The 15,770-nt window shown below is 47.2% G+C and overlaps 1 protein-coding gene across 1 annotated transcript in view; it reads right to left on the reverse strand.

Moving 5' to 3' along the window:
• Window positions 1–10,086, reverse strand: part of LOC118778457 (vegetative cell wall protein gp1-like) — a 24,051-nt gene extending 13,965 nt beyond the window's left edge. The window contains exons 1-2 of the mRNA XM_036529989.1: window positions 9,922–10,086; window positions 8,024–8,192 (exon numbers count right to left, since the gene is read on the reverse strand). Coding sequence (XP_036385882.1) covers window positions 8,024–8,192; window positions 9,922–10,086 — 334 coding nt within the window. The remainder of the gene's footprint in view (window positions 1–8,023; window positions 8,193–9,921) is intronic.
• Window positions 10,087–15,770: the final 5,684 nt, after the last annotated feature.

Below are 15,770 nucleotides of genomic sequence, written 5' to 3' on the forward strand. Positions count from 1 at the left end.
CTGATGTTAAAGCTTCCCTTCTGCCAGGACATGCAGGGGAGAGAGGCACCCTGAACAAGAACAGCAAAAATCTTACAAAAACCTACGCAAGTTTTCAAAATCTTCAGGAACACCAGTTAATACCCTATTTATTGGGAGAAAAAAGAATGAAGAACTTGCCAGATTAGTTGCAAAATGTGTAACTGCGTAAGTGACAGTATACTGATGCCTCATACACACACACACACACACACACACAGAACAACACTCATACACACACACACACACACCTACATAACCATACACACGCACACACAATACCCCATTCACATTCCTACATACTCATACAGGCAGACACACACACACACATAGACACACATACACACACACACACACAAATGAAAGCGCAAACGAAAGAGTCCCCTCACCAACCTGGTGCTGAGGCTCATTTCACTTGCCCATATTAACACGTTACTACCACCATATCCATTACAGTCAACCAAATTACAACACAAAACAAAAACAAACAAAACACACAAACTTTACCACAACGAAAATGAGGTGCTATGTGGCCCTGAAGAGATAACACACGGTAGCAGATTATCTAACCGCGGTGACTGACAACAGACTGCAAAAAACCTTCACAAAGTGCAGACTCAGCGCAGCCTGGCCATGGGGAAGGCTCACCACAGAAAAACATGGCGACCTAAAGAGGACCAGCTGCGCTCACACTGTCAATCCAGACAGAGACAGAGCTGCATTTCATTTTAAAATGTGGAAAATACACCAGAATCCAATGGAATAATTTCCATAAAATAATCAAAATATACCCCACGTTCAACAATCTACCTGATAATCAAAAGCTTTCCCTCCTCTTAGGAGAGGAGAGGAAATTTTCCATACAGGCAGTGCAGTATATCACTGCCTGCCACCATCTGAGAAGCAGTGAGTGACAATGAATAAATACTTTTCTTCTTGCACATAATTATGTCTTTTTATTACTATTATTACTATTATTATTAATCTTACAAATGTAGATTGCATACTTTTGTTATTCTTTGTTATTGTTCATTATTGAATTATTGTTACCTGGATCATTTTTCGGATACTGCTTTGACAATGAGTAAATGCACATTTGTCATGGCAATGAAGCACATTGAATTGAAATGCACTGAGAGAGAGCAGATAAACGACAGTATGATGAGACAGAGAGTGATGCAGAGAGAGAGATAGAAGGAGAGAGAGAGAGAGAGAGAGAGACGGAGAGGGAGAAGGAGGAGAGAGAGAGAGAGGAGAGAGATAGAAGGAGAGAGAGAGAGAGAGAGAGAGAGAGAGGGAGAGAGAGAGAGAGAGGGAGAGAGAGAGAAGGAGAGAGAGGGAGAGAGAGAGAGAGATGGAGAGGGAGAGGGAGAGAGAGGGAGAGAGAGAGATGGAGAGGGAGAGGGAGAGAGAGGGAGAGAGAGAGATGGAGAGGGAGAGGGAGAGGGAGAAGGAGAGAGACAGAGAGAAGGAGGAGAGAGAGAGGAGAGAGATAGAAGGAGAGAGAGAGAGAGAGAGAGAGAGAGAGAGAGGGAGAGAGAGAGAGAGAGAGAGAGGGAGAGAGAGAGAGAGAGCGAGAGAGAGAGATGGAGAGGGAGAGAGAGACAGAATGAAAGAAGAGACAGAAAGAAGAGGAACGGCAGAGAGAGAGCAGCACAGACGCTTCCCTCTCTCCATTTTGTGCGAGTCACCCTCACAGCCATGTGATCGCCCCCTCTGCCACCCTGCCTGGCGACTCCCTCCCGAAATGGCAGGTGCCCTTTCAGAGAGGCCAGACGAGAACTGTGCCACCCCCATTCCAGAAAACCGCCGCGCCCACCTCAAACATTCACTCAGAGTGGGCGTTAACAGAGAGCTTAGAGCCCGCCTTCCAGTGGGGAACAGCCCTGTTTGGTCCCGCCCTGGTTCCTGTCAATCTCTGTGTTGTCATGGCGCCTGAGACACATGATTCCCCCTCCTGAAGGAAGCCTGACTGGTCCATGGAAATGACTGCATTTCATATCCGAGGGGTGGAGTCATTCAGCCAAGCAAATGCACATTGCTCAGAGTTGCAAAGGAAGTTACATCATTATGTCAGCTCCATTTAAATAAGAAAAAAAAATCCATTTGGATCTTGTTTCTGAACGTTTTTATGATAATTAGCGGCTTTTTGAGCGTTTTGGACAGTTTATGTGCCGGTGACTGTCACCTGCTCGTTGCCTCTCCTCTCGGCGGCGGTGGCGGCTCCGCTCGGGAGGGGGGGGGGGCGGGTGGGGGACGTCGGAGCAGTCAGATCCAGCGCATCCCTGACACGTTTGACGGCGAGCCGCGGCTTCCCGAAACACGTCAGGATGCAATTACAGCAGAGGCACGCCGCCCATCCCTCCGCAGACTGTCAGAGCGGGCCCCGGAACCGCGCTCCGAGCCCCTGTCTCAATAACAGGCACTCCGCGCTAGTGTGAGTCTGGAAGGAGGGAAAGAGAGGAGAGAAGGAAGGAAGGAAATAGGAGGGACAATGGGGGGTGACACCTGAGAGGGGAATTCCCTCTGTTCCCAGCATGCATCTCAGAACCGGAGTGAAACCAGCAAAGAGGACCCACTCTCGGTTGCCCGGGTTTCGAGCCATCTTCTGTCATGTTGTTCAGGTGGAATTTCCTAGAGTTAAATATTTACCCTTTCTCTTTCACTGTCTCCCTCCTTCCCTCTTTCTCTAGGGCCTGTCACACGAACTCACAACAACTAAACACACCTCCGTTTGCACTCAGAGCGCAAATACTATGGCTAACATGTGATCCCAAGTGTTTCAGAAGGCGTTAGATTGATTGCCCTCTCCTGAGGAGACTGGCCACTCAAATTCTGTAGCCAGTGCCGTATAGACAGGAAGTAGTTTGCACTTCTTACAGTAGGTGGCGACTGCCAATGTCAAATGTGACACCCTGCAATAAATCCACAGAAGAAGAACACTCAACTGTCTGTAACAGTGACTGGAGAAGCCTGGGTCAAAATGGCTTGGTTTGTGAGGATGGGTAAATCGTGGTGAATTTCACTGACAAAGAGAGTAGCAATGAATGACACCAAAAAGTGCTTCTTCTTTTCAGAGCAACAGGTCTTTTAGCAACATGGAGTGCTGCCTTATTCTTTCCTAGAATGACCAGCTACCATTTTCTGGCATAGAAACACTCTTTTAAGATCTGTCACAGATCAGTAAAGATCAGTAAACTGCCCCTTTTGGTTTAAAATTTAAAATTGCTGCACGAAGTGAATATGCTCTCGTAACACCACATAGACCGCAACAACCACCATCCATGTGCCAATCATCGCAAATTATGCGATTACATGATTATGAAAAAGTGAGGTGTTGCACTGAGTCAGTTGCTTAGCTGGCATAACTCAAAGTAGTTTTCAGCACATTGTTTTTAATACTGTCACCCGGTGTGATTTGTTTTCTTTCCTTGTGTCTCTGCGCTTCCTTTTTGATTTCATTTGACTGTGCTGTGTTTATAGTAGTCACGCATTTCTTATTGTAATGCACTCTGTGACAATCTGTCATTAACAGCACCATATTAATTGAATGATTGATTGATTCATTCGCTCAGCTGTTGGGACCCAACAGTGTCTCTGTTCAGGAAGACTTCCAGAACCCCAACCAGAACCATCTGCTCAGATTCATATTTAATTTTAAATTAAGGCTGGAGGGTAGGGGGGGTAGGAGGGTGGTGATGGGGGGGAGGGGGGGTGCACTGTGAGGGAAAATCAGGACAGGGAGTGAAGGCCAAGGCTCTTTGTCAGTTATGATGTCATATCCTGTTTCCAGGATCCAGTGAATACTCCTCTCCCTCCAGTGTGGGTCATGTGACCTAACACCTGAGAATATCAGGTATGCCCCTCAAACTTGACCCTCCAGCTCCATGCATCCCAGCCGAGACATGGCAACAGTGTCCCCACAGCGGCACAGACTGTCAGACCGCGAGCGGCTTCACCTGTTTGAACAGGCGGCTGGCTCTCTCAAGGTAACAGCCTTCCTCAGATCTGTCACCGATCACAAGACAGAGCGAAAGCAAACGAGGCAACAGCTCGCTGTTCTTTAAAGAATTAATTTCGGGAGGATTTCAATGACTGTGACAAGATCAGCAAAAAAAAAAAAAAAAAAGAAGATTTCAGCGGCGGCGTCGGTAATGAGGCCTGGGGAATACACCTGTCTTTGTCAAAGAGATGGAAATTACAGAGAAACAAAGCAAAACGCGTCCAGAGGTGCCAACGCTTCACAACCAATCCAGACGCAGAAGCTGATGTAGCAGCGATCGCTCGCGATCCGATTCCTTTAACAGGCACCTGGGGCTTTTAAACAGGAAAACAGAACCCGGAGGCCGTTTGATTGCTCGTACCTGGGATTCACATATCAACCTTGTAAGGACTACTGACGTGGTGCGTTCCAGGTACAGCACGTCCAACCACACGCTTCCCCTGATCTTCCTCTGTTATTAAGTTTCTCCACGGGTTTAAATTTAACGTTTTTCATGTTATTCTTGAATATAACTTGAAGTTCCAAACACAGATTTGAGATGAGAATTTTAAGACAATCCCTACGTAATTAACCAAACCTAGACAAACCGGTCCAAAAAATCTCCCATTTTTTCCCTGTGCATGATGTCCACACGGAGGGGTCAACACCCTCGGCCCACGGCCAGGTGTGATCCCTCCGTCAAACTCCACGCCAAACAAAAGTACCGCTATAACCTCCTCAAACACAATCTTCATGCTTTAGTTTTATGCAAATTCATATCTATTGAAATGTAATTAACAATAAGACAAACTATTGATGATTTTGCCAGCGAATAGCCTGGTAATGTCAAGGGGGCACAGCCCGTGCTACACTGCTAACAAAGTGATATGAGCTGCCAGGCCCAGCGCATCAGTGGTCTGTGAATGAACAGGGGTCAGGTCTTGCTGAAATTGAAACAGTTAGAGGCAGGGGGGCTTCCAAGTGGCTGAGATGTCAATAGGGCCTGTTCCAAATGCAGGCTGAGCCCCACAGGCTGGACCCAAACCCCTGCCTTTAATGACCGGGAGCCCACGACTGTGGATCCGTCTGTCTGGTTTTGACAACATTTGAATCACAAAACTAGAGAGACACTGCTTGTGTTTTCCACAGAGAGACACAGTTGCTGCTTTGGGAAAATCTGAACTGTAGTGATATTATAGAAGGTGAAGCAATTTGTTTTGGCTGACAAAAAGAGAGAGATAAAGAGAGAGAGAATGAGTTATGGAGAGAGAGTGAGAAAAAGAGAGAGAGAGAGAGGGAGAGAGAGAGAGAGAGAAAGAGAGAGAGAGAGAAGTGTGATTACTTAATTTCTTGAGTCCCGGTAAAAAAAAAAAGCCATGTGTGCTTTGTCATAAAAATTAATGTCAACACCTTGCATCATGAAATGTGTCATGTATATTTTAAACCCCCGTTTTGATAACGGGCAGCAGTATTGATTAAAAGTTAGCGTTGGTGTTGTTTCAAGCAATGCTCCTGTTCACAGCCGATATGGGACATGTTCACTTCCATTAGCCTGGCCTCTTACAGTCCTGACAGCTGCAGTCTGCTGAATGCCATCAAAGAGCTTTTAATCCTTAACACTGTGCAAAAAAGATCTTACATCAAAATCCCAAGTCCACTTCGCAGGACAGGCACAACAAGGTGTAAGTAATCCCTGTATCAAGCAATTAGCGTCTCTCCATGGAAGCTCAAACACAAAATACCTTGCGGAAATTAAAAAGTTATTCAACTGTTATTGTGCCAAGGTAAGGTCGTACTTCTTTGATGAATGGCATCAGGTATTCCCCTGATGGTCACGAGGCTAGCTTCTGTAAACAGATGAGTAGCTGTTGAAAGGCAAGGGACCACAGACTTCAGTTATGATGAGCATCGCCCAGTGCAACTTAGATGGCTTGAAAGTTCAAAGTGAACATTCAGGGGGGAGAATTTTCAGACAATCCCTGCACAATTAACCAAATGTAGACAAACCAGTTCAGTCCATGACTGTAAAAATCCCATGTACCGGGGGGGGGGGGGGGGGGGTACCTCATCCCATGGCCAGGTGTGGTTAGTTTGACTCTAAGCCAAATAAAGTTCCGCCATAACAACATCAACCTTCAGGCTTTGACTGTTTGGAAATTGATATCCACTGAACTAGTTTTTAGTTAAAAAAAAAAAAAAAAGACCTCCAACCCTGTAATCATGATCAAAAATTATTTCCTTTGACCCAATCCCTTTGCTGTAATTAAAATGATATAATATTAATTGTGCAGGTGTGATGCTGCCACATTAGACCCAATGCAGTACAAAAAGGAACCGGTGAGCTTGTTAATAATGAAAAAATAAACAGCATGTTTCCTAACCTCCCCGGACTGTAGCTCATTGGCCAGGGGTTTGGTCTTTCATAAGGTTATTTCCTGCTTGGATTGACTAGGAACTGTACAAGGACAATAGGGGTGTGTAAATTGGGAAATGTGACCCTCTTTCGGGAGAGAAGGGGGTGCTGAGGGACCAGTGAAAGAACGGAGCTCCTCCAATTAAACGGATACTTTGTCTCGAATGTTACACAGTTCCTCCTGAGCAAAAAAAAAAAAAAAAAACCCACATCAGCTCTGTCCCTTCCTTGTCCTGATCCTTCCTGTGTTTCATCTTGCTTGTAGACACTGGTGCTGTGAAAATGGGTGTGATTTACGTAGCCACTGATCACTCACGCATTCTGTGTCTCATTCATTTCGGAGTGAGTTTTCTCTCTTCGCTCTCTTTCTCACTCCTCCCTCTCCCTCTCAAACCTTGCTTTTTTATCTCCCTCTGTCCCATTCTCACTCCCTCTTTCTGGCTCTCCCTCTTTTTCCCACAACTACACTCTCCCTCCCTCCCTCTGTCCCCCTACTCTGCCACCCCCCCCCCCCCGTCTCCCTCTCCTTCACCTTCTCTCCATCTCTCCCCTCTCTCTGCCTCCTTTCCAAACTTCCATCCCTCTCCCTCTCTCTCCTCTTCCTGTCATCTTTCCCTTCCTTCATCCCTCTCCCTCTCTCCCTCCTTCCCTTTCTCCTTCTCTCTCTGCCTCACTCCTCTCCTCTTCCTCTCTCTGCTTCTCTCTCCCTCCTTCCCTCTGTCTCTCCTTATCTCTCTCTCTGTCCTCTCCTCTCCCTCTCTCTGTTTTTCAGTCCATTCTTCTCTCTACCTCACTCTCTCTCTCCCTCTCTCTCTTCATCCCTTCTTCCCTCTTCCTCTCTCTTTTTCTTTCTCTGTCTCCCTCTCTCTCTCCCTCCTCCCTGCTCCCTCTCTCTCTGACTCTCTCTCCCTCCTCCCTGCTCTCTCTCTCTCTCTCTCTCTCTCTCCTGTCTCTCTCTCTCCCTCTCCTGTCTCGGGTGCAGATTTATTCTGTATGTGACGTGTGTGCGGAGAGGCAGTGTGAGAGGGAGGAGATGGGGTCAGGAGGAGGGAGGTGAGTGTACAATAAAAGATAAGATCATGGCTCCCTGGAGGCTTGTTTGGCTGCTGCACCCGATCCATCAAACACTGGTTTCCAGTGCCAAGGTCAACTCTAATGAGCATTTGCCGGGGTCTCATTCTCCACCCCCCCAACTCCCCCTACAATAGACACACACACACACGCGCGCATTTGTAGAAACACAAGCTAACAGTGAATACATGCACAGACATATGTACTATATATAGCAAGAGATACACAAGCTATACCTGCACGCACACACACACACACACACACATCACATACTGAACACACATATCAACTCCTTGTATAGATGGTTATTTGGGAACACATGTTAATGTGCACATGTGAATAACAAATACTCTGTCATCCCACACACGCACACACAAACGGGTGTGTAATGAGGCACAGACTGTAACATGTTATAGCATTTCAAATAAAGCCCCACAGGATGGAAAAACCCTCCATGCTATTCCCCAGCAGTGTGAGGCAGCGTCTTGACCTCTCGCTGGAGTCACGCCTCTCCACCATTTAAACTGCCTGCAGATGACCACGGCTGCCGCCCCCGCTCGGGCGGGGCAGGGGCGGGGCACCCCGCTTGGGCGGGGCAGGGGTGGGGCACCCCGTTTGGGCGGGGCAGGGGTGGGGCCCCTGGGGCCCGCAGGGAGTGGGGGGACGGGGGGACAGGTGGGACGGACAGTGCAGACCCGTCCGCTCCACCTGCCAACGGGGGAGGGGGCCCCGGCCCACCCCCAGCCCCGGCCCTACCCTGTCGCCCCTGCCCAAACTCGTTAAAAGCCATCCACGGCCCACGGAGAAGGGGTGTGCGCTGAGGCATGTGGCGCGTACTAATGAAGCAATAAAAGTCCCGGCAGGTGGGACGGGGGGGGGGGGGGGAGGTGGGACAGGGGGCGAGGGGATGAGGGAGGAGGGTGGGGTTCCGCCAGTTGCCAGCGCCGGGCAGCGCAGTAATTGAGACGTCCCGGCCCTGCATATTACCTGCATATTGCACACAGATTACACAGCCGAGAGGGAGAAGATCGCAGGGCCGAGACGCTCCGTCGGGCTGCTGTCAAGCGGCTGTCTCTGAGCCACGCGGCTGACAGCGCCGGCGTGAGCTCATCTGCAGACCGGCCGCCGAATCTCTGCCGCTACGTGCAGGCGGCTTGCCCGCCGCTCATTTATTTATGGACCTGCCGCCCCCGGACGCCCCCCTACCAGAACACACGTTTTATTTCCTGATTGCTTTAGACATTGGCATCGACACCCCGGGTCACATGACAGTTGTCCTATTCCCGTGTCATTGCTGATCTGGGTAATGGCAAAAGCGAGGGTGATCTGCGCTCTCTGTGAGGTGCAGTAAATATTTCATTTACAGAATACTGAAGGCTTTCCATATTTATTACACATCATAGTGTTGATGTCATATTTATTGCACAGAATGGGCAATCAAGTGTTGTTTTCTGTGATACCCCTTCAGGTATGAATGCATTTCCTCTCAGTCCAAACTTTAAAAAAATATAGATTTTTAGATAAACTCGCAAGTGAAATAACAGCACAACAACATGGAGATTTTTTTTTTTATTGACAGTCAAATGGGATCTTAAAATGTTTTTTTAATTTATAAAAAGACATGGTTTTTCCCTTTCCAAAAGAAAGTTCTATTTTAAAAAAGAATAGTTAATTGTCCTGAAACTTATGTTTTGTTTTGCTTTGTGACCTGTTGCCTGATTCATCTTGTTAGCCATATATCTGCAGTCAGGTTCATTAAAATATATCTTAGTGAGAGCCAGACCAGGAAATTTTGATGGAGGAAACTCACAATTTGCTCAGCTCTGTCAGTTCTATTACTAATGAAATAACAGCTGAATGGCATTATTATATTCAGATCTATCAGCATGTTCTGTTTAAAGTTCTGTTCTATTTTCATGCCTGCACTGAGTTGCGTGGCTCTCTGGTGAGACTTGGTCTTTGACTCTCCTTCCTTGTTTCTGTAAAGCCCTTCTCTCATTCATTCTGGCTGGAGACAGCTCTGATGAATATACATCAATCCAGCTGAGAGGCCACTAGTGCCTTTCTTTCTCACTCTGTCTTAATATGAGGGACTGGAGAGAGTCCTTCTTCTCTCTTGTGGATGTGTGTGTGTGTAAATTACTTTATATACGGAGACACAAACTCTCCTGAGGCTCCTTGCCTACACTGACCGGCCCCCTCCAGGTACAGAGGGAAGCCTGTTTAACTGGAGTGACGGCAGACCCGCAGAACTGAGCTGCACTCTGTCTGATTGGTCCATTCACAGAGCTGTCCGGTTACACTGTGGAGCTCAATGGAGGCAAATGTAACCAGGTGGAGTGGGCGGTTCGGAGTTTAATGGTAGTGACTGCGAAGGTAGACCACGATGAAGATGATAATGGTCATTGATATTGATGGTGATTGTGGGGAGGATGACAATATTGATGGTGGTGACAATCATAATGATGGCAGTTATTTTGATGATGGTGATGACAGTTATGATATTCATGATAGCGATCATGTTGATGTTGGTGATGATGGAAATGATAATGACCATGATGGTGATGAAGATGTTGATGATGAAGATGATGATGATAGTCATCATAATGACAATGGTGATTATCTTGATGATAATAATGAGCACATTAATGCTGATGATAATGAAAATGATGATGATGAAGATGATGAACATGATGATGATGATGATGATGATGGTGATGAAGATGTTGATGATGAAGATGATGATGATAGTCATCATAATGACAATGGTGATGATCTTGATGATAATAATGAGCACATTAATGCTGATGATAATGAAAATGATGATGATGAAGATGATGAAGATGATGATGATAATGAAAATGATGATGATGATGATGATGATGATGGTGAAGATGATGATGATGATGATGATGATGATGATGGTGATGGTGAAGATGATGAAGATGGCAACAGCATCATTTAAGCGCCTACATGCAGATCTGCTGTATCTTGTCCGCTTCCCCTGTCCGTCCTGGTACCGTGTGGTTGCTGGCCTCCATCTCCAGCATCCTTCCAGAGCACGAGAGTCTGGGAGGTGATTTATGGGTGTCAGGCCTGCCCCGGCTCACCACTTCCCCCCTGGAGTGGAGGGGAGATGGGGGTTGCCCTGGCCCTTTCAGACAGCTTGTGTGAGTCTCCCGAAAGCAGCTGGAGAGGGCGTGACTCCCCCCAGCAAGGCCCATTGCCACCCACCCCCCATCACTCTAAAATGTCTATACAGTGGTTAACATTGAACTATAACCCATCTCCCATTAATGCCAAAAGCAATCACCCTCTCCGTACCCTTGCCATGCGGTCTCCACAGCTCTCTGTCACATTAAGCCTGTCTTTGCCTCCCTGTTTCAGGGATGTGGTGTGTTGGACAAGGGTGCACCCCTTCCAATGACGAAGGCTTCTTCACAAGCTGGTTGTTTTTTTTCCCCCAATATAACACCATTTATTTGCTTTAATTCTGGGGATTGCGGCACCTGCAAAACTGTGTCTGAGAAGGAAAAAATTAACTCATACTTAACACACTTAACGAGTGTGTCTTACCTAATGACAGCTGAAAAAAAAACAGAACCGAAAGGATCAAGGGACTTCAAAAGATCAGTCTGGGTTTACATGTTTTTAAAAAAACATGAAAAACAAAGGCTCTGGGTTTCAAATAAGGTTTGATGTGTCAGACTACAGGTTTTGTCTTTTACCACACTGAGGTGTCGATGTTCTCCTGGTCTTAGACCTCCTTTGGAAGCACATCCAACTACATGAGAAACCTTAATGACTGATGTGGAGGGAAAGGCAGGTATTTCTCCCTTGCAGACAGGGTTATGACAGGTATAGCAAGGACTTAGCTCTGACTCTGTCACAGTGGCTAAAATTGTGGCCTGCTTACCAGCAAAGAGACGTTTATTCATTCTGATCTGAGATGGAACGTCGCTGTGGTTCACCCCTGGAGCAGTGTTTCATCTGAATTTCTTCAGTGGTAATGTCCATCTTTAGAAATGGATGATATCTGTGTCTAGTTTTACCTGGATAAAAACATCTGCAAAACAAATAATTGGCTACAGTGTCGTTGAACATTTTCTCGTGGCTTCATAATGCTGTCTAAATTGAACACAGTCAATCTCCTCCCTGTGCCGCACGACTCCTTTCATTACCGAGCTGGTCGAAGCGACGCGGGAGAAACGCGAATCAAAAGTTTCCATCGCACTGAACAATCAATATCGCCTCGAGCGCGAGCGCGATCGCGTGCACGAGCGCACGAGCGGCGCTTCCGCGAGCAGCGGGCGGATCACCTCGGAAACGCGAGCGGGGACAAAAGGGCGATGTTCATTTCGGGGTGCTGGCTGCGAACGCACGAAAGCTTTCACATCGTCCCTGTCTTCTGGCCTGTTAATTTGATGGATGGTCTTAGCTCCTCGCACCCCCTTCTCACCCCCCCATCCCTAGTCTCCACTCTCTTCATCCCTTCTCCCCCCTCCAAGCAGATGTCTTCAGTGAACTCTGTCAAGAATAATAAAACACCCACTTTTGGATACGCCCGGGCTGGAAAGAGAAGAGGTGAAAGGGATCCAGGCATGTGCCCTGCGTTCCTGTGTCCATGCAAAACCCACAATCGCGATCGGACTTCCTCTCCACTGGAACACGCAAACATGTGGATACACACACACACGTGCACACACACACACACATGCACACACACACGCACAAACACACATGCACAAACACACACACGCATAAACACACGCACGCACACATACACACACATGCGTGCACACACACACGCACAAGCACACACACACATGCACAAACACACATACACATGCACACTCACACGCACACACACATACACACACATGCGTGCACACACAAACAGGCACAAACACACACACACACACACACACGCACAACCACACACACTCTCACAGACACGCACATGCATGCACACACAGACACACACACAAACTCATACACGCACACAAACACACACATGCATGCACATACACACACAAGCACTTCAGCTTGCCCATACACGTGTGTAAAACACACAGACAGTTACATAAGCTTTCAGCAACTCCTGTGTTACTACACGTTGCTGTACAGTAATTAAAAGGGATGTTTAGTAATTGAATGACTTTGGCACTGTGGTTTTTGCTTTCTTTTATCAGTCTCATTTAATTATCTCTGCCTTTGGTCAACAAACCTGCATCAGAGTATCAGTTTCACGCATCTCCCACGCATCTGTGCCGTTCCTCCTTCTTTTTCGGCAATTAACGGGAACCGTGAGATTCTACTTTATGTCATTGCACATTAACTGATGGACCTCCCCCTCTCCCAAACAATACTCGTAACCCTAACCCCTGGCCATGAACCTGACCCCACAGGCAGCCCTGACCCTTTATGTAATTACACACACGTCTGCACCTCAGTGATACAGCAGTTACACTATACTTGTTACACTTGACTCACATATGTGATTACCGTGTGCACTGTGATGGCTGATGCAATGTAAAGGGTATCCATGTTCCTCATAACCTCTATTACGCGCTCAGAAAGGGGGTCTGAGCGTGAGGGTTACAGGATGACACATTTATGGAAGTTCCCTCAAGGAGACATGCTCTGACAAGCGCCAATCAAACATTATGAGACAGTTAGTTACACTTAGTCTGAATTATGGATAATAATGCTAAACAAATAAACAGGTTGAAGTGACATTTTGCTGATTGGTCTGTAAGCATCATGGCCATGCATATATTCATGGTTTATCAAAGCTAAAATCATTCTCCTTGCTCAGAGGAATATTACTTTGATGTGACTGGTATTGGGGGTGGTGTTGTGGGTTTGCTAAATCACTTTTATGTTAGTCAGTCATGCTCTGTTAACTGGGCTTGTACACTCAACTTTTACTCTAATTATTATAATCATTATATTATCTTGTTTGAAAGATAATTGAAAAACCAACATGCTGTAATAAAGGTAACAGCAGCAGTAATACGCATCCCCAGCCGCCGCTGACATTGGGGCTTTCGGAGCAGAGGAGTCGCAGGGTCTCCTGTTCTTCTGCTACGGCTGGATTCAGCATCTCTGCTCCTGTTTGAGTGAAAACACTCAGAGGACTCGAAGGCCCGGGATCCCTGGGCTTCCCCTGGGACAAAATCACTCATGGCCCCCGAAACCTTTCTGCAACATGAGAAACTACTCCCCACGGCCCCCAGTGCACCTGCCTGGAAGGCAGGGTGTGGGGGGAGATGGGGGGTGGGGGGTGAGGGGTGAGCTAGTGGAGGTCCTTCATAGTGAAAGTGATGATTTCCACCCCCCCCCCCCCCCCCTCCACAATCACCCCACCCCTCCAGCGATCTTTTTCACCTCACCAACCCCGTGACTAACACAGGCCTCCAATTAAATCAAAAGTGGTTTGTTTTTATTGGTCTTTTGCGCTGACAAGCGGACTATCATTCCAACGGCCCTACCTGTCAGCGAGTCGCTGAAAATCCTCCGCTGACAATGCCCAACGCTTCCAATTAGGGGAGAATCAGGCTCCTGGCGCGCGAGCGATCTTTCCACCCTCCCTCAAGGCCCCCCCTCCCCCCCCCCCCCCCCCCCCACCGCCTTCCGCTTCTACCGCTCAACACCACACGCCTCAGTCTTCCCCTCTCACTTTCGCTCTTATTTTTCTCCTCTTCCTCCCCTCTTCTTAAGGAGTGTGTATCTCCACTGCAAATTACCGACACAAAACGGGGTGGCGCGCTGCCAGCGAGGACTGACGCCCGGGCCTGTCAGCTTTAATGAGAGGATGAAGGTTTATTTTGGCGGCATGCGCGTGCTAAGTTCTTTCTTGTATGACAGCTGACTGAGAGAGGCGCGCGTTAGCCTTATAAAAGATTTAGCGATTCTCATTATTTTCTGTCAAGTATCATTTCTGATGGCTTTAGGTTAGTCATTCACATCCCTGGCTTGTCCGGGGTGCACCCTTAATTTTTTTTTTATACACCGTTTGTTTGTTATCTTTTCTCCCCTTCTTGAAATGAGCGTTTTCCTCAGTATTTCAAAAAGATATCCAGATGCCAAAGTTGCTCCAAAGGCGACATGCGTTTTCACCAAACAAAACAAACAAGCAACTAAATACATAAATAAAAGACACAAGCAAAATATCATTGTTTTTCCTCTCACCTGCCAATGGGGCGGAGTGTACTGATAGGAGCTATGTCTCGCTCTTTGAAGCCTCTTGCAAATACTGCAACATGTTAAATATTAGAGGAAAAGTCAGGGGTACACACGGGAGAGAGTGATTGACAGACATTTCAGCAAGCTAGAACTTCAATAAATACGACAAAATCAAAAAACATTTTTATTTTGTCACAAACAAGACTTTTTACAATCATATGACAAGCTATCTTCTCATACGTCACATCAAAATACGGAGGCCCAAAGGAAGGAGATGAAATTCTGACAGAGAGACAAAGAGCCTCCAAAAATCCTCCAGCCCACCAGAACTCACATTTTTTTGGAGCCAACGTCAAGGCCAGGCTGATGACACGTGATGAAATCTCGAAAAAACCACCCGTATCCTTTCTTGGTCGTAGGAGGAAACCGCAACAGCTCTCGTTGACACCATCCCCTAACAAACCCCAGAGCCCTTTCATACAGGTGGTCCTCTGAACCAGCTTTTTTCTTCTATGAATTCTTCCAATGTATAATCTGAATCATTTTTTTTTAAACTGCAAAACAGCAACAACAACACCGCCTCTCTGTAATCCTTCAATATGTGCGCTCGTCCAAGCACTTGAGTTTTTTTTTTTTCAAACGTCAATATTTATTACGACAAGAGAAGCCACAATTACCTAGGCAACCTCATTAGGCAGGGTGCATTCAAATAGGCCGCCATGGACGAAACCAGCCACAGTACATGAAGGCAACTACCATTATGGTCGGAACTTACCACGCACACTTCCACCGCGTATGCTAGCTTAATTCGCCGGCAAGGCGACCGCTTGCAATCAGTGCGGGTGGCCGGATCGCGGCGCTGGGCCCCGGTTTGCCGCCGTGTTAATGAGGCGCAGCCCGGCGTTGAACTTTCACAGCGGCGGAGCGCGCGCTCCGGCAGGGCCAGGGCTCGGGGTACAGGTGAGACTTGACACAAACACCTGGGGTGTCTCCACCGATCCATTTCTCACGCTAATTCATCAAAATCTCGCCCATTCGCTTCCCTGACATTCACGCACCCTCATTTACATTTCGCGCCTCTTTCTAAGGCCCGGCTTT

The sequence above is a fragment of the Megalops cyprinoides genome, chromosome 5, assembly GCF_013368585.1.
Source record: "Megalops cyprinoides isolate fMegCyp1 chromosome 5, fMegCyp1.pri, whole genome shotgun sequence".
Lineage (NCBI taxonomy): Eukaryota > Metazoa > Chordata > Actinopteri > Elopiformes > Megalopidae > Megalops > Megalops cyprinoides.